At 38.5% G+C, this 25,214-nt stretch overlaps 1 protein-coding gene across 2 annotated transcripts in view; it reads left to right on the top strand.

Moving 5' to 3' along the window:
• Nucleotides 1–25,214, top strand: part of plpp4 (phospholipid phosphatase 4) — a 220,873-nt gene that overhangs the window by 123,171 nt on the left and 72,488 nt on the right. For both annotated transcript variants that reach the window (XM_065249199.1, XM_065249209.1), the window contains exon 5: nt 11,349–11,473. In XM_065249199.1, coding sequence (XP_065105271.1) covers nt 11,349–11,473 — 125 coding nt within the window. The remainder of the gene's footprint in view (nt 1–11,348; nt 11,474–25,214) is intronic.

A 25,214-nucleotide genomic window follows, 5' to 3' on the forward strand; every position in this document is an offset into this window, starting at 1 on the left:
TACAGTATGCTTTTAATTAGCAATTAATTGCTCTTTAAATAGTTTAGTCCTTTGCTAATTGACACATTATGGATATGTCGACTGCATTCCTCTTTATTTAGATTTTTGTAATATACCTACATTTTGAATGAATGAATGAATGATTTCAGACTGACAGTCAACACAGTTGAGCTAACAAGCAACCAAATATATTCTTCAGTCTGAAACAGGTGTAGGCTGAAGCCCTTGCTTATAATGCCTACCCTTTTTAAACATCATATTTTAACAACATAAAAATAAAATAATAAGATAAAAAGAAAATTATTACCCTATACCATGTTATCAATCAAATACTGATACAATTATAAACATTAATTTTGCATATGCATACAGTTTCATAATCCAAAATTCAACAAAGCAACTTCTTCAGTTATCACTCTTTAACAAGTTTCATATAGTTTCAGTGCATTATTTTTAAATAATTTCTTTAATTTACTAAGTGTCCCACATTTTTTTAATTCATCATCACAGCTGTTCCATAGATTTACACCTTTTACTGACAGGCAATGGTATTTTGCGTTGGTCCTCACTTGTTTCTTTTTAAATACACAATCTCCTCTTAAGTCATGTTGACATTCTCTTACTGTAAACAACCCTTGGATACTTTCTGGCAATTGTTGTTTTTTGCTTTATACATGATTTGTAATGTTTTTAGTTCTACTAATTCTTTGAGCTTTAGAGCCTTTAATTCAATTAATAGGGAGTTTGTTGGCTCCCTATAGTTGGTTTTCTTCACGATTCGTATTGCTCTCTTTTGCAGTTGAAATATTGGATTGATATTTGTTTTATAAGTATTTCCCCATACTTCCGCACAATAATCCTCAAACAATAATTTGAGTGTAAATATGTTTTAAGTGTTTAATCTACATAATCTACACGCACGAAAATTCACTATCTGTCCTACACTGTAAAAAATCCGTAGAAATTACAATGGTATTGCAGCTGGGTTGCCGGTAAATTACAGTAGATTTAAATTTGTTATTTACTGGCAAGAGTTTGTTCAAAGTTGAATAAATTTTAAATATGAACAAGTCTTTATCTTTACAGAATAAAACTATACAATAACAGCCTCATGCAAAGCATTTTGGGAACCAGAAATCATCATAAAACTTTTTCTGTTTTTTTGCCTCAGATTTTGTTTCCCAGAATGTTTTGCTTGATGCTGTTTTTCTAGTTTTATTCTGTAAAGACAAAGACTTGTAAATGTTTAATGTTCATTTAACTTTGAACAAAATGTTGCCAGTAATACTATAAATTTAAATCTACGGTAAGTTACCGGCAACCCAGCTGCAAATTTCTACGGATTTTTTTTACAGTGTACATATGTGACTCTAAGAGCTCATGAAGTCCATTTAATATTACTAAAAACTGCTAATCCAATAATAAATTGGTATTTTTGGTATATACCAAAAACATATATAGTGTTCAATCCACATGTAAGCAACAGAAATAGCTCAGTAAACCAAGAGATGCGTAATCTTAAGCATAAAGTTAAAGCCAAACAGTTGTGTATTATGTGAGTGTGATACCGTAAACAATGTTTTATATAGGCTAACATATGAAACACTAACTTACTTTGCTGCAGGACTTCACAATAAGCATAGCACTATACTTGGGCCAGCTGACAGAAATGACAAATGACGCGAAACAAATCTCAACACTTTCTCATCACCATTGTGGATTACATTGACTCTATTGACTGTTTGTCTCTAGGGACAGCTGGTTCGCTTCGTCATTAGGCGGTTATCAGTTACTTCCGGGTGGCTTCATCTACATCAGGATTCCACAGTGGATTACCCCGTCTGAGAACTTTGGATTTTCCACCTTCCATCTCCGCCTGTCATCCACCTTCAGGGCAGTGTGTTTCATCCCTCTGTTGCGTGTGGTGACTGTGCTGGTGTTCTCGACGGTGTGCGTGGGTGGCTCTCTCTCTCTTCAGCTCTGTACTGGACTATCTTGTAGTGCCGACTCACTCTCTCCTACTGTTGGGCGTGCATCATTCCCACAGTAGTGATTACATCCAGAGTGAGTCGAAAATCCTCTTGCATGATCCACCCCTGGAATTCATCTACTGATATGTCAATCTGTGTGGAAGGCAATTGATGCATTTATTTATTCCAGTAGCACAGTCCAACAGTGTATGCACACTAAAGTTACTGTACAGAGCAGTCTTACTGTAAGTACATCTATCTGTTTTCCTGCCTGAAGGCTCTGAAGATGTAGGCAACAGTGAAGCGACTCAATTTAGGCTTTACTCGTTGCTTAGCCTCCCTCGTAGTCATACCATGGACAAGGACATGGTCAGCTAGAGTGGCTAGAATTTCATCTGAGACTGCTTGTCACCTTGCCCTACATCTCCCTCCTCCTCTTTCACCATGTCCTCCTCCTCTCCCTCCTCCTTCACCACGTCCTCCTCCTCTCCCTCCTCCTTCACCATGTCCTCTTCCTCCTCCTTCACCACGTCCTCCTTCTTTCCCTCTTCCTCTGCCTCTTCCTCTCCCTCCTCCTTCTCCTCGATTTTTCTTCTTATTTTATGCCCGTATGAATTAAAATAGTCAGTATAAAAGTAAATTTATTTCAGAAAACATGATTCCCTTAATATGTCATTGTAAAATACCATCTTTTAGGAACTCTGCATCTTTTAGGTCCCTGAGGGTGTCAAAAGGACATCTAGAAGATAGATGTCCTTTTGACACCCTCGGGTACCCTAAAGGGACCTAACATCTTACTTCCCAATATTCCAGTCCAAATCATTACTCTAGCACATCTCCCTAATGTTACAGTCTTGTTTGAACAAAGTGGCTATTCACCAACAATCCAGAATGACAATTATCTATTGTCTTATCTATAATCTATTATCAAAATTGTGTATGTCAATAAATAAAACTGTGTGAAAAGTCTTCTTATATTCTGAGCTAACAGCAAATGTTTTACTTTTGCAAGTTTTGGTTCACTAGACTGGTAGAAATTTTGGTTTTGGTTCACGGGACTGGTAGAAATACATATTTATGCACTAAAGGATCTCGTATTAAAGGGGTTCTTGGAATTCCAGAGACTTTGCTTCTTAACTGTGGCTTTTTATGCTGCCTTTTCCTAATATTTTCCTAAAAAATATTTTTTTATACTTTATATAGTCAAATCTTTCTGTACTGTGAAACACTCATAAATCTTATAATAGTTCAATAATTTCAATTTAGATCCACCAAATATAAATTGTTTTAGGAAGTAATTTGCTTTTTTTAAGATAATACACTTTTTGTCTTAAAAAAAATCTGTTTTCATACCCATATTCTATGATAACTACAACTTGCTTAATCATTTGTAACAGCATATTATTTAAAGTATTAAAGTCTCTTCTTACATTTTAATTTAATTTAAATATAATAAAATCCACACTCTCATATAAGTGTTGAGGGTAAAATAAAATTTCTAAACTTACTGACTGTATTAGAAAAATAAACAAAACAAAACTCGCGCATCGCTTTCAGGTCAGTTCACTTTTACAAGCCTGTGTGTATAGCTGGCTGCTGACCAGTGGCGTGCACAGACCTCCTCAGGGGCAGGGGCTGACGGACTTAAAAGGGCATAATTTTTTTTACGTCAAATAACAATCAAATGTATTCATTACTTTGGTGTTTTTATTCTTTCTTTCCTTGGCATTATTTAAATAATGTTGTTACAAATGAATAACACATCAAACTAAAATAGGCAAGTTAGGAAAATATTATTTACTTTCGCAAACAAAACAGCGAGAATGAAGTTTTGAGGACTTCATTTTCATGTTGTAAACTTTATATGTGTATATGTATAAAAGTGTTAGCTATCATTAAATCAGCAAGTTAACCGGTCTATCACAGTGTTTTAATTGCTTATTTCTTTGATTAAATGTCTCACTTACAAAAAAAGAAACCATAAGCTTAACCATTTGAAATTATTCCTAAAACCTATTTTTCATAGCTAAAACACACCACTTTGTTAGTTTAGCACACCATCAAAACACGACAAATAGTGGGATTAATATTTTTGCTCCAAACTAACTTTACAGCAGATCAAGTGTTTTGAGCTGATGTGGCTTCAGATCGCAAAATGAAACAGATAATACACTCTTTCTTTTTGGTATTCTGCACAGTGCTAAAGTGTTGCATTATAATAAATAAATATACTGCATTATGAAAATACCCAACATGACCGGAACAACACAGATATACCATATATAATCCTAATTAAGTTTATTGTCTTCTTGTTTTATCCATCAGAACATCTTTATTTGCATGTTATTGGCAGCAGGGTAGATAAATGCCCTTAAAAGTGTAAATTCTGAATCGGACCGCAGCGTTCTTCGTGTGTCAATTCTAAAGTGTCTCTGCACGATGGTGCACGAGGGCGCCCTCAGGTGTCACATATAAATGAACAGACTCGTGTAAAGGTCAGTTCAACAGTGGCTGATATCACCGCGTTTGGAATAAAAAGAGTAGGGGGAGGCTGCAGACCTGGGGCCTCATTTATCAACATTGCGTAGAAAATGTTCTATATTTGTACCTACGAATGAAATTTAGAATGTGCCTAAGTACAAAAAAATCGGGATTTATCAAACATGCGCACGGGGTTCGTACGCACATCAGTAAGTAATCCTTGATGATAAATCCCACTTGTTCTTAAGCACCATGCTCGTGCACGTTCATGGTCATTTGCATTCCGAAACGCCTCCAATGAACCTTATATGGTCACAACACCTCCCGTTATAAGTCATGTGGTTGTGCTTTTTCCCTCATCGCAATAATGGCAAAGAGAGCGAAAAAGAGGAACTTTACAGACACAGAAATTGAGTTACTGGTGGATGAGGTTAAGTAAGGGATAATGTAGAGGCAGCCGGTAGTTATTGGGAAATAAGCCCCGACAGTGTGATCAGGACCCGACGCGAAGCGGAGGGTCTTGTATCACACTGAAGGGGCTTATTTCCCAATAACTACCGGCTGCCTCTACATTATCCCGCTTATTACACGGCTACTTGCCACATAAGAAAAAAACTGGACATGAATATGAATTTGAAACATTTTAATGGCATATTTGTTTTAAATTAACATTTTTATCCTTCCGCGAAACTTTGCACAGATGCATAAAATGATCGTAATACCTTCTTAAGATCCTCTGCTTCATACTTGTCTGTCTCCATTTTTTTCTCTTTAACCAGTCTTTGAGAAGTTTTAATGCCCATTCTGTATTTTTTTGTGTGTTGGCTTCGTAGCTGTCATGCTCTATTTTGTCAAGTTCAGTCTCAGTAAGCTGTCTGTGTCTTGTCGTGGTTGTCGAGTATTTGTCACAAGATGGCGCCAAACAGACAGTAATCTTTATTGATCTTTATTGGCGCGGAGCGATTTTACTCGTGCAAGTAGTCCGGCTATGCGTTATTATTTTGGAGCGGTTATTATTTGAAAAGAACGAACCTGCAAATGTCTCAACTGACCAATCAGAATCAAGCATTCCAGAGAGCCGTGTAATAAATCCTAATAACACATCCTGTTTGGTTCACGTAGTGCGGGAGGAATGACTAACAAAAGAAAAAAAATCTGCATGGGAACATGTTACCAGTGAGTTTAATTCCATTGGGTATGAGAACACTTCTAGGAATAAAAAAGTAGTTTGACATTAAAGAGTAACTAAACCCTAAACCAACTTTTTTTAGTTAATGATCTGTAAGAATGATCCTTTATTAGTGCTGTTCATTGATTTTAGTAAGTTTTTTGACATTTGGATATAAAGTGTTTCAATACTACAATATATGGTGTAAAAACGTCTGAGTGCTGCCCTCTTCAGGTTGAACGGTGGCTACTGCAGTTGAATTTTCCTATTGGATGTTGGGTCCAAGAAATAACTCATGACGTAAGCAGGTTCAAGCTCACCACGCCCTTGTTACGATCTCACCACACACTTAGTTCGTCCCCTCTATCTCCGTTGGGATCTGCCCACTTTTCTTGCATTTTTCAAATATTGCAGTGGGTGGAGTCAGGCTCTGACCAGGGGTTTAGTTACACTTTAAATAATCAGCCAAAAAAAAAAAACGCGTCACAGCACACCGACATGAAATCTGTAGGAGTGTCACAAGGTGACGATCTTTTTAAGGGCGGAACCAAAGTTAGGGAAGTTTTGGTTCCGCCCGGAAGGTTTCCCCACCGGGCCGCATACGAGAACGGACCTTCTCACTTCCTGGTTTCCAGGACAACGGAATCAGGGCTTTACGAGCCGCAGGTGAGAGGAATTAAGCAAGCGAAGTGTGATTGGAGGCTGTGTGAAATAAATAGCTCTGCTGAAACACAAAGAGGGGAGTTCGGGCACGAGAGGGGATCGACGCGGGGAAAGCTCCTCTGCCTAGGGCAGAAAGTAGATAAGCACCTTTTGAAGAGCCCGCAGGCTCTGTTGATCCGGGCGGCGCTTGGAGCGCGCGGAGAGAAGACAGGAGCTGCCTGGGGCGAAAGAAAGGCGATACGTGGATGGAGTAAAGGAGCACCCCGAAGAGAGCAGTGTGTTGTCGTGCTCAGTGTGTGTTGAGGTGCGGAGCTGTGCTCGTTCGATACGCATTGGTGGCTGTCTATACTTTCTCTCTCTCTCGTTTGCAGTCTGCGGTGCCGACGCTGGAGTTCATAGGAAACCCTACGGGTAGAAGAAACATCAGTTTAAGTGACACATTAAAGGAGCAAAGGAGGAAGGGAACGGATTGTACTTTGCAACGTAAACAAAGGCGGACCGCTGTGAGTATTAATTCCTGTGTTGGGACAAAGTATAAAAACTAACCTGTGCATTCATTGAATACCTCCAGGAGAAGGAGGGCGGCCCTACCCCTGAACCAGCGCGGTAGGTGAGCCGCGGGAGCGTTTATCCAAGCAGCCATAGCAACGGACTCACTCATTCAGGCCGTATTGTCATTGCCCTCATCAAACCCAAGTGAAGTGGAGGACGTCTGGCGTCTTTTTGTGGACACCTATAGGGTGGTGGGTGAGCCCTTGTATTTTGCAAGACTTTTCACGTGAAGTGGTGCTGTGTAATTGCCGTGGGTTGCTGTGCAAGTGCTGTGTGTTTTGTCAGACGAACCCTCACATCATCCATTTTCACTGAGCAAGGGACAGAGAGGCTAACGACCCCAGGAATTACCAGCTATTATACGCAGTGTGCTGTCTGGAGTGTGAAGTGACGCAGATTAAGAGCTGTCAGCGAGTGTGAGTACGAAATTGGATTATTTGCATTGAAAACTTACCTGTGTCTGCCCTCGTCGCAGAGTCAGAGGCGAAAGAGTTCCGCCGCCCCGTGGTCTCTACAAAGGGGCGCCCCTGTCCAGTATTCGATCGCCCTACGGGTAGTGGGGATAGGGCAGCGCTCGACCCGGTGAGGCGGTGTGTCATCTTCGCCCCTCTGCTTGACCTGTGGAGAAAAAGGAGAACGAGAGTGAACATTAGGAGAACCAATTGTGGGAAGCTATACCTACCGAGAGCTGAAAACAGCAGACCAGGTGAGAAGCCTCCAAAGTCCAAGTTAACAGTGCTTTTGTGTCCCAGCTGCCACATGTGGAGTGAGCATTAGGCAGATAAACTGTGGAAAGCTGTACCTACCAAGAGCTGTAAACAGCAGAGCAAAGTGAGAAGCATCCAAAGCCCAAGATAACGGTGCTTGTGTGCCCCAGCCGCCACCTGTGGGGAAACAGAAGAACGAGAGTGAACATTAGGAGAACAAACTGGGGAGAGCTATACCTACCAAGAGCTGTAAGCAGCAGAACAGGTGAGAAGCAACCCAAGTCCGAACTAACAGTGTCTTTGTGTCCAGCGGCTGCCTGTGGAGAAAAGGGGAGGAGTAATGAACGCTAAGAGAATGAACTGTGTGAAGATCCAGCTGGTGGTGAAGGAAGAGAGCCTAAAGTGGCCGTTATTTTAAGTTCCCCTTTTTCCCTTCCCTATTTATTATTTTAAGTAAATTAAATAAAGTGCATTTTAAATTATGCTTACCTTGTGTGTCTGGTCATTGGGGTGGCTTTGGGAATCTCCTCGAGGTGGAGAAAGGGGCGTGACCTTATTTACATCTGGGTCCACCCCGACCTGTGACAGGAGGACAGACAATGACAGAAATTTCCTTGGACAGCCGCATAACCAGCATCATCGGCGCGATCTCTGAAAACGCACTCCCGTCAGAATGGATGATTTTCCAAGTCTTCCAATAATGCAAGATAAGCCAGTGTGTCAAGCATTTGACGGAGCTTTCTTATATAGGGTTAGACAGTAATTTCATAAATTAACTTCAATACTGATTTGCAGTTACTTTTATTAACAGTAATAATTTTTAACACCTGGGGGTGGATAATAAATAGGCAAAGGGTTCTTTTAACTATGGGGATGGACGGTCCTGTGTAGTATCGCTAGATGCTCTGCGTACGCATACTCCGAGGTGTGCGTATATTTACACACATTTCTAAGTATAAGTGCAATTTAATAAATTCCACACTTTGCGTAAAACTGTTCCTACGCACACTTATGTTAGTACGCACGCTTGATAAATGAGGCCCCTGGAGCCGGTAGATCTACGCCCCTGGCAGTTTTACGTCCCTGACAGTTTTACGCCCCTGTTGTGTGAAGAGTGGCAAACCAACCAAGTCATGGTGTTAAGAAATAACCAAGTCATGGTGTTACAGTAATAAAATTTTTTGTGAACCACAATATTGTCTCTTTCTTTTAAATGACCCTTGGAATTTTAGAAAAGTTACATTGTGTTTGTCTTCATAAAATGCTATGTAGGACATGTTTTTTAGCTGTATGACAACCTATTGTGAATTGTACAGCAGATATTTCATTGAGGATCCATATGATTACACAGTACTTTATGTCTAATGGCCTAGATATGGTTAATATCTAAATGTAACTTAATATAAATTCACAACATCATATATCAGTCAGTCTCTTGTATATAAAAACAGTTTATAAATAAATATAAATAGTTAAGTGTGACGTCATCATGCGCCACTTCCGGGTCTAATCGTTTTCAAATGCCACAGGAAAACACGCTAATATACACTCGTATCATAAAGCAAAACTATTTAAACCCATGATCCTTATTTTTAGCTCCAATAATAAAAACCAAGATGACCAGATCTGGACTATATGGATTTTTCCGTAGTGTGCAGACTGCAGTGTACACTGTAAGTTTATACAATTTTCGTTTAAATGTGTAATATTAATAAATAGTGCTCATAAACAGTTGTTTAAATAGGCTAGTATCCTAGTTGTATTTCCCTCTCCCCCTACTGGACGCATGAGGAGCAACAGGGGCGCAAAACTGCCAGGGGCGTAGATCTACCGGCTCCAGGTCTGCAGCCTCTCCATATAGAATAAAAATGGAATAAATATTACTCTTTTCTTTAGAAATTAGAAGTAAACATATAAAATCAAATAATATGTTTCCAAACATGCATGCCTCTGAACCAGAAGCCCAGAGAAATGTTGTTTTGTGAAGTGCTTTCATGACGACCGCGGGTCATATTTTATTTTACAGGTATGGAGTCGATTTTCATTTTCATAACTTGTGACACAAATTAAGACATTACTGTCTCTAATTTTTTTTTAAATAATATAAAGGTCAAATACAAACACTTGAGCCTTAGACCTTTCTAATGATGTATTGTTTGTTGTGTTAAGTACAATCTTTTACATTAAATAAGTAAACAACAAGAATCAGGCTGCGCTCGCGATGAAATTTGATCAGTAAGAGCTTTTAACTACATGTTAACATGAACCTTTAAACTAAACATGTAAAGCATTACCATGAAATCAATGATAAGTTCCATCCTTACAATTTAGAGATGGACATGGTCTTAGATTTCATTGCACTAGATGAATTTCTCCAAACTAATAACACGAGGATGTAACGTAACATTGGCGTTCGATGAAAACATTACAGGAAGTATGAGAAGATTTTCAGAAAGCAGCTGAAATCTAGTTTTACGAATTAGTTAAGCATAACTCACATGCTGTCGCAAACCTTACAGTAGCAGCATGTAGGATAAATGTCTATTTTTCCCTATTAGCTTACCTGCTGCCCTGCTGCTCGTCACGCTCGTGTAGCTATTTTTGAAGACTCGCGGCTACTGCTACGTAGTGCGTGATGCAAAGGGAACTCCGCCTACCGCCCCACCTCCGCCAAAGGATAAAACATTATATTATTTTTTTGCATTATTAATGTTAGTGGCAGTTGTATATAGACGCGTATTGTTATTCATAATAATATTTATAATAATAATCATTATTATTTACTATTACTGGAGAGGGGCACATTACATTTTGAAACAAAAGGGGCTTGAGCCCCTGCGGCCCCTCCCCTGTGCACGCCACTGCTGCTGACACCAACTCATCTGTGTGATTTAAACACTATAACAATGTATATAACAATGCCCTGAAGTGCCGATGTCCTGCAGAGTTTAGCTTCAGCTCTAATCAAGCACACCTGAACAAGCTAATTAAGGTCTAAAAAGTCACCTGAAACTACAGGTAGCCAAGGTTTTATAAGGGTTGGACTGACGTTGCCTACCCCTGGCCTAGTGCATCCCAAATTTTTTAACATTAACATTTTAATATAACACTATAGTTATTATGGCCTTTAGAAAAGTTTTTTTTAAGGAGAAAAGTTTTTTTTAAGGAGACACAATAGGTCCCTGTGGCGCGACCTAGGCTTTTTTCCTTAATGGCATTTTTTTCCTTATATAACTTTTACTTTTATACTTTAAGTAGTTTTGAAACCAGTACTTTTACACTTTTACTTGAGTAAAAAGCTTGAGTTTTTAAACCCTAGTATCTATACTTCTACTTAAGTAATGAAAATGAATACTTTTGATACCACTGGTAGTATTTGGTAAATGTCCAGGTAATTTTGAAAAACTAAAGTTAATTAAAAAAAAAAAATTCTGGTGGGGGCCAGTGGGAGGGGCAGTGTATTTTTTATGGGGTGGCACTCAATACAAGATTCAAAGAATGTCCATGATCGGAACATGTTGCAATAACTTAAGAGAGTCTTTACAAAAAATCTTTCAATGGGCAGCAGACATGGATGTTAAAAAGACCAAGTATTAAGAGTTTATCATACCTGGATAAAAGTTCACTCACGAAGTCAGCAAATTGCTAAAAAAAAGACCTTATTCAATCTCGAATTTTAGGCCCCTGGATAGATGACCAATCGATCACAGTTATAAGATTAGGACATCTATAATTTGATTTTGATGTTATTGATAAGTGGTCATGCTTATTCTATTTGCTTATGTATTTAACCTTCTCTGATCCCAGGCCAAGGCCAGACTACTTCCATCGCTGTTTCCCTGACGGTCAAATGAATGCAAAGATGATGTGCACTGGAGAGCCAGACCTGGTGTCTGAAGGACGCAAGAGTTTTCCCAGCAGCCATTCCTCTTGTAAGTGCCAGTATGTTTCTACCTTGTTAGTTGTTATATGTCTTTTTGTGTTGGTCTATGATCAAATAATTTTTTTTTGTATAGCACTTTTCCAAACAAATTAATGCAGTTCAAAGTGCTTTACAGGTTTGGAAAAGAAAACCAAGTACATAACAATGAAAAATGCATAGAATACACAAACACATAAAATATGATGGCTTCGATAATAAAAGATTTATGTGCAGATTCCTACATACATTGACAGCAATGCTTGATGTGTGATATGGCACCATAATAACCCTAACATCCACAGAACATTAATTATGGTAGAACACCATTCTTTAGACTAATAAAATTAGTGTGAAAATAAGGATCCATCAGATAGGAAATGTTATGCATGATTTTGTCCAGTGAATCAGTGGAGGAAATGTTATTTAAAACATTAATGAAGTTCCTACTGAATATGTAAAAGGAAATGTGTCAGGGATGTGGGAGATAAACCAAAGCGCAGACAGCAGAATAACACTGATACTTTATTTCGACATCACATAAACAAAACCAACGAGGGGGCAAAAACATTGACAAGTTTCCTAACAAGACTTAACTGCAAACTACATAGACTATAAACAATAAACTTGAATACAAATAACATACAATAAACTTGACTTGGCTACAACACTAGACTAAATACTCAAAGGCAGAATGACAAAAGACTTCACCTGTGAGAAAGCAAAGCAAAACGTACAAGCACAGAACAACAAACACAAGGGCCGTTTCTCAATACCAAGTACGGCAAGTTCGGACTTGCGTCCTTCGTAGTTCGGACTTGCAAGTTCAGACTCGAAAGAACGAACTCCCGAGGACGCGAGTCCGGTTATATTGCAAATGGAACAGCAGAGTACTTGAGGTCGTCATTTAGTCTAACCAATATGTGCAGTCCTGGCTATTCTTATTTTAATGTATTTTTAACTAAATATATCAAATGCAAAAACCCTTATATGTGGTTAAGGCAACATGTGAATATGCTGATTAGCTTTAATGTATTTATTACAAAATGAAGTATGATATAAAACACATGTATTTATTTATTTTAATAAACCATTTATTTTAATACTACTAAACGATTGTACAACATGAAATAAACACAAGAAAAACATACAGTTAACCCTCGTGTGGTGTTCATATTTCTGTTACTTAGACAATGTTTGTGGGTCTAGTGGACCCACTGCATTATCCGTATCTTAAAACAATGCAGTCATACAAACTTATGTATAACTGTTTACAGATGTTTACTTTAGCCTTATTGCAAGTTATATAGACAGAATTTATGGTTAATATTTGTCATTTACCACTAGTAGAGGACTTTTTATAGATTAAAGTGCTATTCGTTTTTGTGATAATATGAAATAAGAGAAGAAAATTCTATTCTCCCCCAGATATTGGGGAAAAACATGTTTATCTTAAATAAGTATTTATCACTTTTTCATCTCAAATAAGTTTTTCATCACTTTGATGATTAATTCTTTGAACTTAGTTTGAAATTGTACACATTTGTGTCAGTTTACATAGCACAAGCCCCATCTGAAAAGATGCGGTATCATAACACATCATCCACATTGAACACATAAACTGTTCATGCAAGCCTACACAACACATAAGAAGAAGATTTTTACTGTGTAGTTGTGTTGCATATGCATTTCTTACATTTTATAGACATACTGTGTTTTCCTGTCCATCTTATGTCCACACACACTGCAGTACAATGTGTTGCTATTGGCTACAACCCTAAAATGATGAAAATGCTTGGATATAAAATTTTACTTTCTCTATTTACTTTCTCTCTCTCACGCACTCATACACACACAAACACACACACGTGCGTGCACACAACATAGGTTTTGTGGTAAACCCATGGTTTTACAAATGGTAATCAATACACCAATTTACCATGATTACTACACTTTTACTATAATACAACCATTCTTATTTTTTGTAAGGGAGATAACGAGAAAATGTAGAATGGTTCCTGTTAGACAGAAGGTAAAGTGTTTGGGACAGTGGGGGGCAGACAAGTGTTCATGCTTGATATATAACATCATGTATCCTTGCGCTACTACAGCAAGTGCAGAAGGACAAAACTCTGACATGCATCCATCACCTATGTACAGACATATATACAAACACACTCATGCACTCACAGGAGTCCCAGATAGGAGAAAAACTGAGTAAAGTTACATAGCACATTAAATTTTTACACTCTCATTAACCCCGGGTCCAGTGGACCCGAACACCATATATGTAATATAAATGTGTAGGGGGGTGTACAGTGTACAGTCATTATCAAGTTGTTTATTTTTATGTTCTTTATAGAAAATGAGCCAAGGCCAATGAATCTGAGGTTGAAACAACAATTAATTGCATAATTTTTCTTTTAGTAAACATTAAAAACGGGTCCCACAGACCCGAACACCACACAAGGGTTAAAGTAAAGTGCAGTAATTTATTACAGTGTTAAGACTATATAAAAAATATGTGATTTAAGTTATGAAACTTAACTTTACCATTGGTTAAAAGTATAACAAAAACAGACTTCATATGAATAATAAAGATAAATAAACTGATGAGACAAAAAATGCCAGTTAGATATATCCAAAGGGAATGTTTTGTTTGTTCATCAGACAGGGCTGAGCAGCTGCACTCAGATCGCGTCCCTCATCGGTGCATATGCCGCTGACCACCCGCTGATTCACCGGAACTCACATATCTAAAAGGAAATTTTAAAATAGGCACTATCTTTACTAACTGACCACATATTTGTAGTTTATTCATCTATATTCTCGACTGAACAGCTCTTAAAACTACATTTTATGACACTGAAAAATTAATATTTTGATATAGTGCAAGCTTTAAGCGTCATTGCCGTTGACGCAAAATGCATTCTGGGAAAGTTGGCTGCTATTAGAAGTCCGCACAAGTCACCTCTGGATGCATCCTCGATAAAATGGGCGGATCAAGAACGCATCAGGGGATGTTATGTGAACTTGGCTTGATGCAAACTTGGATTTGGAACAGTACTTGGGCTGCGACTAATGACGTTTTACAAGAACACAGGTACAGACAAGAACGCATATTGAGAAACTTTAAATAGGGAGAAACTAATGAGGAGAACAGGTGACAATAATTAAACCATAAAGACAAATAAGGGAGTGGAGTAAAATGGACGAGACAAGGGAAACACGTAGTCTGACTTCAAAACAGCATGACCACGTGTTCCCACACAAAACATGGTACTGACAGAACCCTGCCACAATGGACTAAATATTACAGTTTTTCTCACTTGCTAAAACACTAAAACCCATTGGCTGAACAAAGTTCTCAGTTGCCTTAACCCATTTATCTAATTGTGCAGTCTGTTGTTAATACCTTAAACCATTTCACATCATAAAACACAATTTGCATGTCTCACATTCAAAACTCCAAACCATACTCATTCTCAAAACACAATCTGCTCTATAATGCACATGTCTTGCATACTAATCAATTACAAATACAGCACACATGTCATTGATTAAACACAACCACTCAAAATGGATTTAACCTGTTACAATGATGTGACAACCAATATAAGCCAGTTCACTGTTGTATACAGTAGTACAGTGCATTGTAGGCTGTATACTGTACAATGAACAAATTGTATGATCCTGAACATTGTGCATTACTAACTGCTTTACAGTTTTACAGTATCACAGAAACAAAGGACAAGTTTGTGGGATGCAGGGTAGAGTACTGTTAAAATAGGGGTAAAAGTCTCAAAAGTAAATTTTTACATTGGTGAACATGTCAATCCCATCAAAATGGCAAGACTGTGTGTCATTGTTCCTGAACAAGACGTTGCAAAAATGTTACCATGTTGTCAATATACCAAGTGTACACAATTATATGTGTCAGTATTTTTTATGTAAACTGTGGATAAATTTACATTTTCACCTTTTTTCTTTAAACAAATTGTGATTTTGAAAATTTTTTTTACAGTACAAATAAAAAATTACAAAAAAGTATACTCAAGATTTACTTGACAGGAATTTATCAATTCAGTTCAGATTTTTACGATTGGTTAAGCACAATTTTGAAAACAGGGCACGGTTTGTCAAAACACTACACACAATTAACACAACCCTACATCAAAGTAGCACAACACTTCGGATCATTTGCAAAATGGAACACTTTTGTCAAAACTATACACAACTTTATAAAAACAATATTTTGTTACCATAAGAAACACACACATTTCATAAGACTTCAATCTTTTTGAACCAGTTACACACTGCTGTTGCTAACCTAAAACACTTTTATCAAGTCTAATTCTTATTGATTAGAGTACTGCAAATGAAGTACAAAGAGAAAGTGCAACTATACAATAGTTCACCAAACACTACACAAGACCAATATTGCAGAGGAAAATATAATTTATTTCTCTCCATAAACCCAAATCAGTCAACATGGAAAACACAACCAAACATGTCCCAGTTGTCATGCTACTACAGTAGTGTGCATAACACTGTTATCCCAGCAAACAACAGACAAACATAAAATACTGTATCCAGTACAGGTTATAATTACAGTAAATAACAATAACAACCATAACAAATAATCAGAAAAAAACTGACAATATGTAAAGAAAATACTACGGTCATCTCTGCTGGAAAAAACAGCATACCAGCAATACCAGCATATGATGTGTTTTGGCACACCCGTCGCTATGGGCGGGCCTTAGGGGGCCGGGCCCGCCCTCAAGGACGCTTGTGCCCCCCCAGTATTTAAAAAAATACTGTCATTTTAAATTATTAATGTTGCTAATTTTGTGTTGCATTAATGTTGTATTCTTTATAATTAAAACATTAAAAATATAAAAAACAATGGTGTGATTTTGTTTGATTGATGGGAATCTAGCTACACTGCAACAGCCTATCACGAGGCTACGTACGACACGTACGTGACGTAGCCTACGTCAGTGTAGCCGCTCAACTATGCGCTCAACAGTTACCGCACTTTTTTTAAACTGGATGAGTTTTCGCTTAGCTATACTGCTTTAAGATGGATATTATCCGCAAATGGTTAAAAGCCCAACAACAGTCTCCAAAAGACGCGCAGCAGTCAGACAGAAAGAAACTCCGGTGGGCTTGCAACCAATTTGGCGAGCTGCTCCATTGGTTTTACTTTGTTATCTGACGACGACACCAACGTAACCGCTAAAATGTAAATTTATAATTGACTGACATGTTTGTCTCAACGAAAATAAACCTTCCGACAAACAAACAATGTCGCAAGCGCTCTTGGCAAACAGATGAGAGGTTTGAAAAGGACATTGACGCACACAGGCGAGAGAGTTCGGGTCTTCTGGAGTCCATTCAGAAAAAACACATTCATTTTTAAATTACCCGAGACCGCTATTGTTGTACCCGACCCGTGTCCGAGGCACATGTGAAACTTTTAGACCCGAACCCGATCGGGTCACGGGTCGGACCTCGGGTTTTCGGATCTAAGTGGACCTGTGAAGACCTCTACCGTGGAGCCCGACACCGGGCCTAACAGACTACTACATTCAGAAGATATGGACTTGTTCACTGGGGTGATTCAGCTTGCTTCTGAAAAGGACCTCACTCACAAGTTTAATTCCGAGTGGACACTTTATTAATGAGGAGCTTCTGCTCGGAGAAACGCCGCCTGCCGCTGTACTGACAGGAGGGAAGGGAGAGACGACAGCGCTGCCTCCACAGTACCGTAGGTTCAACGTCTGCGTGCGTGTGTGTGTGTGTGTGTGTGTGTGTGTGCACGTGTCTCATGGCAATGCATATCCCTCTGTTGACTGCTTTAAAATGCAATGTTTGAGAGATGTCTGGTGTCACATGTAATATGTTGTATAGATTTATGGATATTCATAAAATTGTTTCTATATGTAATGTGGTGTGTAGGCTATAGGCTATCTGGTCATATTGCTGATGGTTGTTTAACGTGATGATTACGTGCTGCGCGAATAGAGTATATATTATTATAAGTATACGTACTGTAGGCTAATAATAAGTGTGCCCTCCCATGCATTTCATATGCCCCCCTTAAGACTGAGGTCTGGCGACGGGTCTGTGTTTTGGTGCTGGTGGTCATCAGCATACCAGCATCAGCATCCCATTCTGGTCATACCAGCAAGACCAGCATATGATGTGTTTTGGTGCTGATATGCTGGTGACCACTAGCTAAACCAGCATGTGAATGATACTGGTCTGTGCTGTTTTTTCAGCAGGAATACTATACATTATCTCTTCGCCTAGCTGGATCTGGCCAGAGAATTTCATTAACATCACAAGCAATATCCTCATTAGCAAGACAAAGCGGGAAGAACCATCTTGAATGTTGAATCCATCATTGCACAGCTACGGTGTCAACTTGGTCACAGGCGTCCTCTCCTCCATGGCCTGAATGAGCGGTATCTGAGCCTGGAGATCGTAAACCTTCCACCGCCATGCAGAGAAAAACTCTTCAATAGGGTTTAGAAATGGAGAGTATGGTGGAAGGTATAGTACTGTCAACTGTGAATGGTGTTGAAACCAGTTCTTGACCAAAGCAGAGCGGTGGAATGACACATTGTCCCAGATGACAGTGTATTGTATTTGGTGCATTTCATACCTGCTGTGACAATGTGGTGCAATCTGTCCAAAAATGAGAGAATGTGAGGTGTGTTCTAAGGGCCCATTTTGGCATGACGGAGGAGAACCCCATGCTGTGAAATGGCAGCACGAAGGGCGATGTTACCCCCACGTTGCCCTGGGACATTGATTATAGCTCGGTGGCCAATGATATTTCTGCCTCTCCTTCTTGCTTTTGTGATTTTGAACCCTGTCTCACAGGGCCGGCCCTGGCCCCTAGAATCACAGACAATTGTGTTGCGATCATTTTGTTCATAAACACAGAAACAAACTGCACAGCTTGTCTTGTTTTTCTTTATTTTTAAAATATTTTAAAAACACACACAAACACACACATACACACACACACTTTCAGGCATTTGATCTTAACATTGTTCGAATCTTGTCTTTGTTTTAACACTGTACATTTAACTTAAAATATTAAATTTTGTACAAGAAAACAGCCCTTATTAATAAATTATTAGAAGCATATTGTAGTGTCTCGGGAGATCGTGCTCATTGTTAAATAGCTCTGTGGCTATACTGCAATGAAGCGTCAGTTTAAAATAAAAAATCCAGCATTCAGCGGACGTCAAGAACAAGAAAACAACAGAAACGCGGGATTTAGCCTACGTAACGTTACACAAACCATGTTTAAATTTCGATGTTTCTGTCCAGAACCAACTTGTTCACTTTGTCTGGTATTAATAAGATGCGCATTTGAGCGCTGCTGGCTCATCGCCGCGGTGCTGAAGACCAAGACCTGCTTGGACAGAGTACTGGTGGCACACTGTAAATTCTAACAAGTTCAGTTTACTTAAAAAAACTAAGGAAACCGATTGCCTCATTTTTCGAAAGCAAACTTAAAAGCAAATTTTAGTTTTTTTAAAAAAAAATATAAGTAAGTATAACAAACATTTTCTGAGTAAATTTACTAATACATATCAATTTAGTTTAATATGTAATTTTAAGTTAAAGGATAATTCCGGTATTTAACACTTTGAGTCTCATTTCTGGTTTGTTTTGGATGAACTACAGTGATGGACAGAAATTTTGACAATTCCTGCTTTGGCATTCACGCTAATAGTGTTGTAAATAACATTCAGTTTCTTGCAAAAACTGATTGATTTGCTTCACAAGACGTCAATATGTCACACAGAGTTATGGGGGATTACCGTTGTATTGGATATATATGCTTTTGCTCTTAAAGTGTGCGGATCGGTTTACTTTCATGACGGAGCACTGGGGTTTCTGCAAAATATCTTCTTTATTGTTCTGCTGATGAAAAAACATACTGGATGGTGTAAGTGTTGTAAATAAACTTGATTTTGAAAGTATGCTACCGTTTTATTACAGTTTGTTGAACTTTGTTCATTTATTTTCGTTGTTTTATTTAAACAGCCTACCCTTTACGTTGTCAGTAATTACTGTGCTGCTATTTCTGATACGGGAATGTTTGTTTGTCAGAAAAATGTTAGGCTACCTTATTAAAAGTATTGCTCTTGTGTTTTGTTTCACTTATGCTGTTCTCGCAGGACGCGTGACAGGCACGCCGCTTCCGGCTTGCGCTGTTCTGTAGTATTTTTAAAGTTTATTAATTCTAAATGTGTTGCATGTCCATATTGCAAGAAAAAAAGGCACTACACTCCCTTGGGTCCGCAGTAACACATCCGCCAGATAATAAAACTGTAGACAGACAGACCCACACACAGAGATTCCTGCCTTTATTAAAGAGAGAGAAAGATACATATTTGATGGCTCAGTGACCAGCTTTAGGTTTGAAGTTGAGCTTGATTGTGACTGTCTATACGCTAGACACCGAGCGTACTTGTATTGCAAAGTGGTTGTCAATCACCAGGCTAGAGATTTTAAACATCATTAATCCACACTTACTAGTCTATCAAATAATATCTAAAGTATATTGTTTTGTGAAAAAAAAGGATGATCTGTTATATTGTTTTTGCGCTTTTCCGCAGGAAGTGTCAATTACACGATCATTTTATAGGCAAAAGCAGCGGTCAGCAGCTGCAGCGAACTGCAAACAGAGTGTGAAAGCACAACGCGGCTGCTTGACAAATCTAACCGCATACATACTGCAATAAACAGGTGCTTTTACATCAAAGGCCAACAGGATATGCCATTTGGTGAGGGGTCGCTCACTGATCCCCGTATGTTTGTAAATCCTAGACATGGTTGGATCTGCCGAACGGGTTGAGCACTTTTATATTTTTTATATACTGTGTTGAGCAGAGAGGCTGCACAGTTCGACCAGCGGGAATCGGCCGCACATCAGGTGGCCAGATTGTGTTGCTAACTCGCAATGTATAACTATTATCAGACCGGCTTTTGCCGGTTCACCGGCGAAAAGTCCCGACTCTCCCGATTGCCACTCCGCTACTGTTTGTGGGCTACTTGAATGCAAAGGCACGAAATGCAGCCACAGGACAGTGCGAGGTGAACTAGTGACCAAACATTTGTCAGCGTTTGATAATGGCCACAATTCGGTGAGAGGACCAAACAATGCTGTAGTTCTGTCACCTACAGACACGAAATAATCTCCATAAACACTAATATTTCTCTGTTTATGCTTCACTTAATCGGTCAGCGAATATAACACTCTCAATCAGCCCTGCTGCCGCCATGTTTCCCACGTGAGAGGCCAGGCAATGGGAGTTGTTGGCCCGCCTTGACGCAATGATTCACGGGGCGGGGGCGTGGTCAACTCGGAATGCATTTTCAATTGAATTTTGCTACATCCGTTGCTCTCTATGTAAATGAAAATGCAATCCCAAGTTTCCCACCCGTAAATGTAAATGCATTCAGGGAAAATTACATTTAAATGATCATTTTGCTACAGTTTTTGCTTGACCATGTAAAGCACATTTAATCAATCCAGCTAATACATTTCCAATTTAATTTTGCTACATCCGTTGCTCTCTATGTAAATGAAAATGCAATCCCAAGTTTCCCACCTGTAAATGTAAATGCATTTAGGGAGAATTACATTTAAATTATAATTTTGCTACAGTTTTTGCTTGACCATGTGAAACACATTATATCAGTTCGGGTAATACATTTCCATTTTAATTTTGCAACTTCTAAAGCATTAAAATATGTATTTAAAACAGGGCTGTAGAAAATGGAAAATGTAAATTAAAGTATTGCATTTTCATTTTTATTTTGCACCAAGCATTGCACATACAAGCATGGAAAATGTAAACTTAAATACAGAAATGCATTGCCATTTTACATATTGCATTGTCATATTGCATATTACATTCTAAATTGAATTATGCTACCCATATGCTTCCATACTTGTAAAACTGACCATTCGATGTTGAGGTGAGCGGCTGCTTGCTCACAAATACAATACAATTTATTTGTATAGCACATTTAAAAACAACTTTGGCCAAAGTCCTAAACAAGGCAAGAAGATATACAATACATAACACAGAACATCAACAAAACACACAGCAGAGACAAATGACAAAATACATCAAGGTATATTAAAAGCTAATGCAAAGAAACACATTTTGAGAAAAGTTTTAAAAAGTGTCAAAGTTTGGGTGTATCTGATGTAAGGCGGTAAGCTATTCCATAGCTTTGGTCCATAGGCTGCGAAAGCACGGTCACCTTTATTTTTAAACCTGGTTTGAGGAACAGATAGTAAGTTTGAGTCACCCGATCTAAGCGATCTTGACTGAGAGACTGGGTGAAGCAGTTTAGATAAGTACTGGGGAGCTTGGTTCTGTAGAGACTTAAAAACAAAGAACAAAACTTTCAAATCTATTCGAAATTTAACCGGTAACCAGTGATGCGAGATCAGAATTGATGAAATATGGTCAAATTTACGTTTCCCTTTGAGGAGGCGTGCAGCTGCATTTTGAACTACTTAGAGACGGGTGATGTATTTCTGAGAAGCACCAATAAATAAGGAATTACAGTAGTACAGCCTGGATGTAACGAAAGCATGCATGGCTATGTCAAAATGCTTACCAGACAGAAATGGCTTAACCTTAGCTAAAAGATGGAGGTGAAAGAAACAGGACTTTACAACAGCACTTATCTGCTTTTCAAATTTAATGTTGTTATCCATCCAGACCCCCAGGTAGGGCCGGAGTGGAGCCACTTTTCAGCCCGGGACTTTCAGGCCCAAGACCGGCCCACTTTTTCCATGGTGAAATTCTAAATTATCACTTTTTCCAAATTGGATAAAAGAACCAACAGTTCAGCTCTTACTATTGTGCAGCTTTTATTAATGTCATTTTTCAACAAATAATGTAAAGGTAAAATAATAATTCACTGAGAAGTTAACAAAAATATTCCACTATTCCACAAGGATGGTTGATAAATAAAGAACAAAAGTCGAAATAAATAAAGCCTTTGAAATGTATCCCACTGTTCCACAAAGAGGCATATTGAACACATTTTTGCAGTTCAAGTCACAGTACAGTTTACATTGTGAATAGCATCTACAACATCAGTAGCCGCCTTAGCAGTGCACTGGTTTCAGCCACTTTATCGATAACCGTGTCATTGCTAATTAAATTTTTCAATTCAATTCAAATTTATTTATATAGCGCTTTTCACAATTGGTGATTGTTTCAAAGCAGCTTTACATTAATAGACGCAGTGGAAAGCACAGAAAATCGGCAGATAGCACAACACATTACACGATAGCACAAGCAGCTAAATTTGCTGCTGCTATGAATCAACATTATAAGCGTGCGTATTACTAATGTAACGTAAAGAAGAGGGTGCTAAGCTAAGCCCAAGAAGGCTGCCTCCACGGGTTGAAAAACCCCCTAGGAGAAAAAAAAAACAGGCTTAGCCAGGGAAGTAAAAAAAGTCCTAGGAGGGAAAAACCCTTGGGAGATATATATTTATATATACACACTGAAACGGATAAGGAGATTAGGCGGAGGTTAAGCAGGTTCTGTCGGTGGTCGTTGGTCAGGCATCAGCTGGGCATCACGTTGAAGATCAGCCAGTAGATCAGAGGTGTGCCGACTTTCATATTTACCGGAACTGGGTCTGTTTGTCTCATTGTCCTTGGGGTCGAGGACGAGACATGAAGAAAGAAAACAAAATCCTATTAGCGTAGGGGCCATTCATATGTATACACATATACAGGGGCGCCGTAAGGGGGGGGAAAGTTAGGACGATTCTAAGGGCCCATGAACTTTTGAGGGCCCCAGCCAAGGACTGTGCCGCACACGCAACCCCCTTAGCTGAGCCCTCTTAGCTCTGCCCCGTCTTTACTCTGCGTTTTAGCGCCGTCTTCAATCCACGGTCTCACAGTGCGCGTGAACTTCAGAAGAGAGCAAGGTGTGTGTATTTACTGCTATTTCCTATTATATCTGCATATGTGCACTTCCTTACTATAAATGCAGTTTACACAATGTGATGCTGTAGCAATACAATGCAGTTTTCTTTCCACTGTAAAGTCTTCGCTCTGTTCACCCCAGTTTAAAAAAACACAAGGTGATTTACGTTCCCTGTTTTATGTTATGATTCTAACGCGAAGTCAGCCCTTATAAGCTGTTTAAATTAACGTAGCCCGTATAAGCTAATTAACATAAACTAGAAATGCGATCGGTTACACACTGTTTTGTTTTGTAACGCAATATGCCAAGGAAGGATTTTTATGCAGTCGTAAATCGAGTTGGTTGTGATAAAACTGAAATGCAACTAAGGCTAAACTAGTCAAATTATGTATATTAAAGCTTCTCAACTTGCAACAGTGTTAAGAAATCAATGGAAATTTATGTCGTAATCTGCTATAGTTGTCATTCATTTCATTTTAGAGCCCCGTTGATTAAAAAACAGTGTGAAGAATCCAGGGCCGGCGCCACGAGGGGGCGTGAGGGGGCATCGCCCCCTCACTGGCACTATCCCGCCCCCTCAGATCACCATTAATGTTGAATGGGATTTTAATGATAAATGCGCTATTTAAAAATCATGTTTGCCTTGTGTATTGTCTTCCTAAAGTGAATTTTAAAGTCTAATTATTTAACAAAACAAAAAAACAAGTGTGCGTGTATTCTAGGTCCGTGTACCTTCGGATAATTCAGTTATTCATTTTTTTCTTCAAAACGAAAAAACGAATAAACCGTTCATTTATCACAATTCCACTCTACATGTGAACATAAAAAAATCATTTTAGAACTATTTTCGGTTTGTTTCTGTCACATTTTGTTTTAATGCATAAAATGAATTTACAATAAAACCAAAACGAAATAATGGACCTTTTTGGGACCTGAGCGCGTTTTCGCCCACCGGAAGTTTAGTGTACGGACTGCCAAGTCTGCTATAACACGTGACTTTGAGCTTCTTTTTGTAAAGTCGCCGTAAAAAATCATAGGTGACGAGTTGCGCGTTCCGGCCTTATAAAAATATGGTTGACGAGGAACTTTTTTCTTTATGGTGACTGTTTTCCCTTACGAAAATTAACCATGGTTTACTACAGTTAAAACCAAAAAACCATGGTTACTGTAGTAAAACCATGGTAACCACAAAATAACCATGGTTTTGATAACCATGGTTTTCAAAAAACATAGTTAAACCATGGTTAGTGTAGTAAAACCATGGTTTTGCTCATAGTAATCAATTCACCAAAAAAACATGGTTACTACACTTTTACCACAATAAAACCATGGTTAATTTTCGTAAGGGTTCTACAAATTATAAACACTCCAATGATAAACAAGCCAATGAGTTTTAACATATAAGTGTTGTAGCGTAATCATTCTCCTCTCCCACTCTATGCAAAAAAAATATGTTCAACCAGTAGGCGTGACGTTGGATATAATAGTGATGGAACATGAAGCCTCGAATGGAGCGCCGATACTTCTCTTACTGTTTCGAACCATGATTCGAAGCCGCAAAGAGGGTGTCGAAAACAGCGCCATCTTTTGGTTAATAAAGCATATAGCAGGCGCCTCTGTCAGAAGCCCCGTAAATGCAACAAAAACTTGATGAAAATCAGATGAATATTAATATTATGTGTACAAATAGCTTAGACAAATGTGTGTGTATGGTCAATAAATAAATGTATTTTATTCATTCAAGGGTGGCAGTAA

Source organism: Paramisgurnus dabryanus, chromosome 20, assembly GCF_030506205.2.
Source record: "Paramisgurnus dabryanus chromosome 20, PD_genome_1.1, whole genome shotgun sequence".
In the NCBI taxonomy this organism is placed as follows: domain Eukaryota; kingdom Metazoa; phylum Chordata; class Actinopteri; order Cypriniformes; family Cobitidae; genus Paramisgurnus; species Paramisgurnus dabryanus.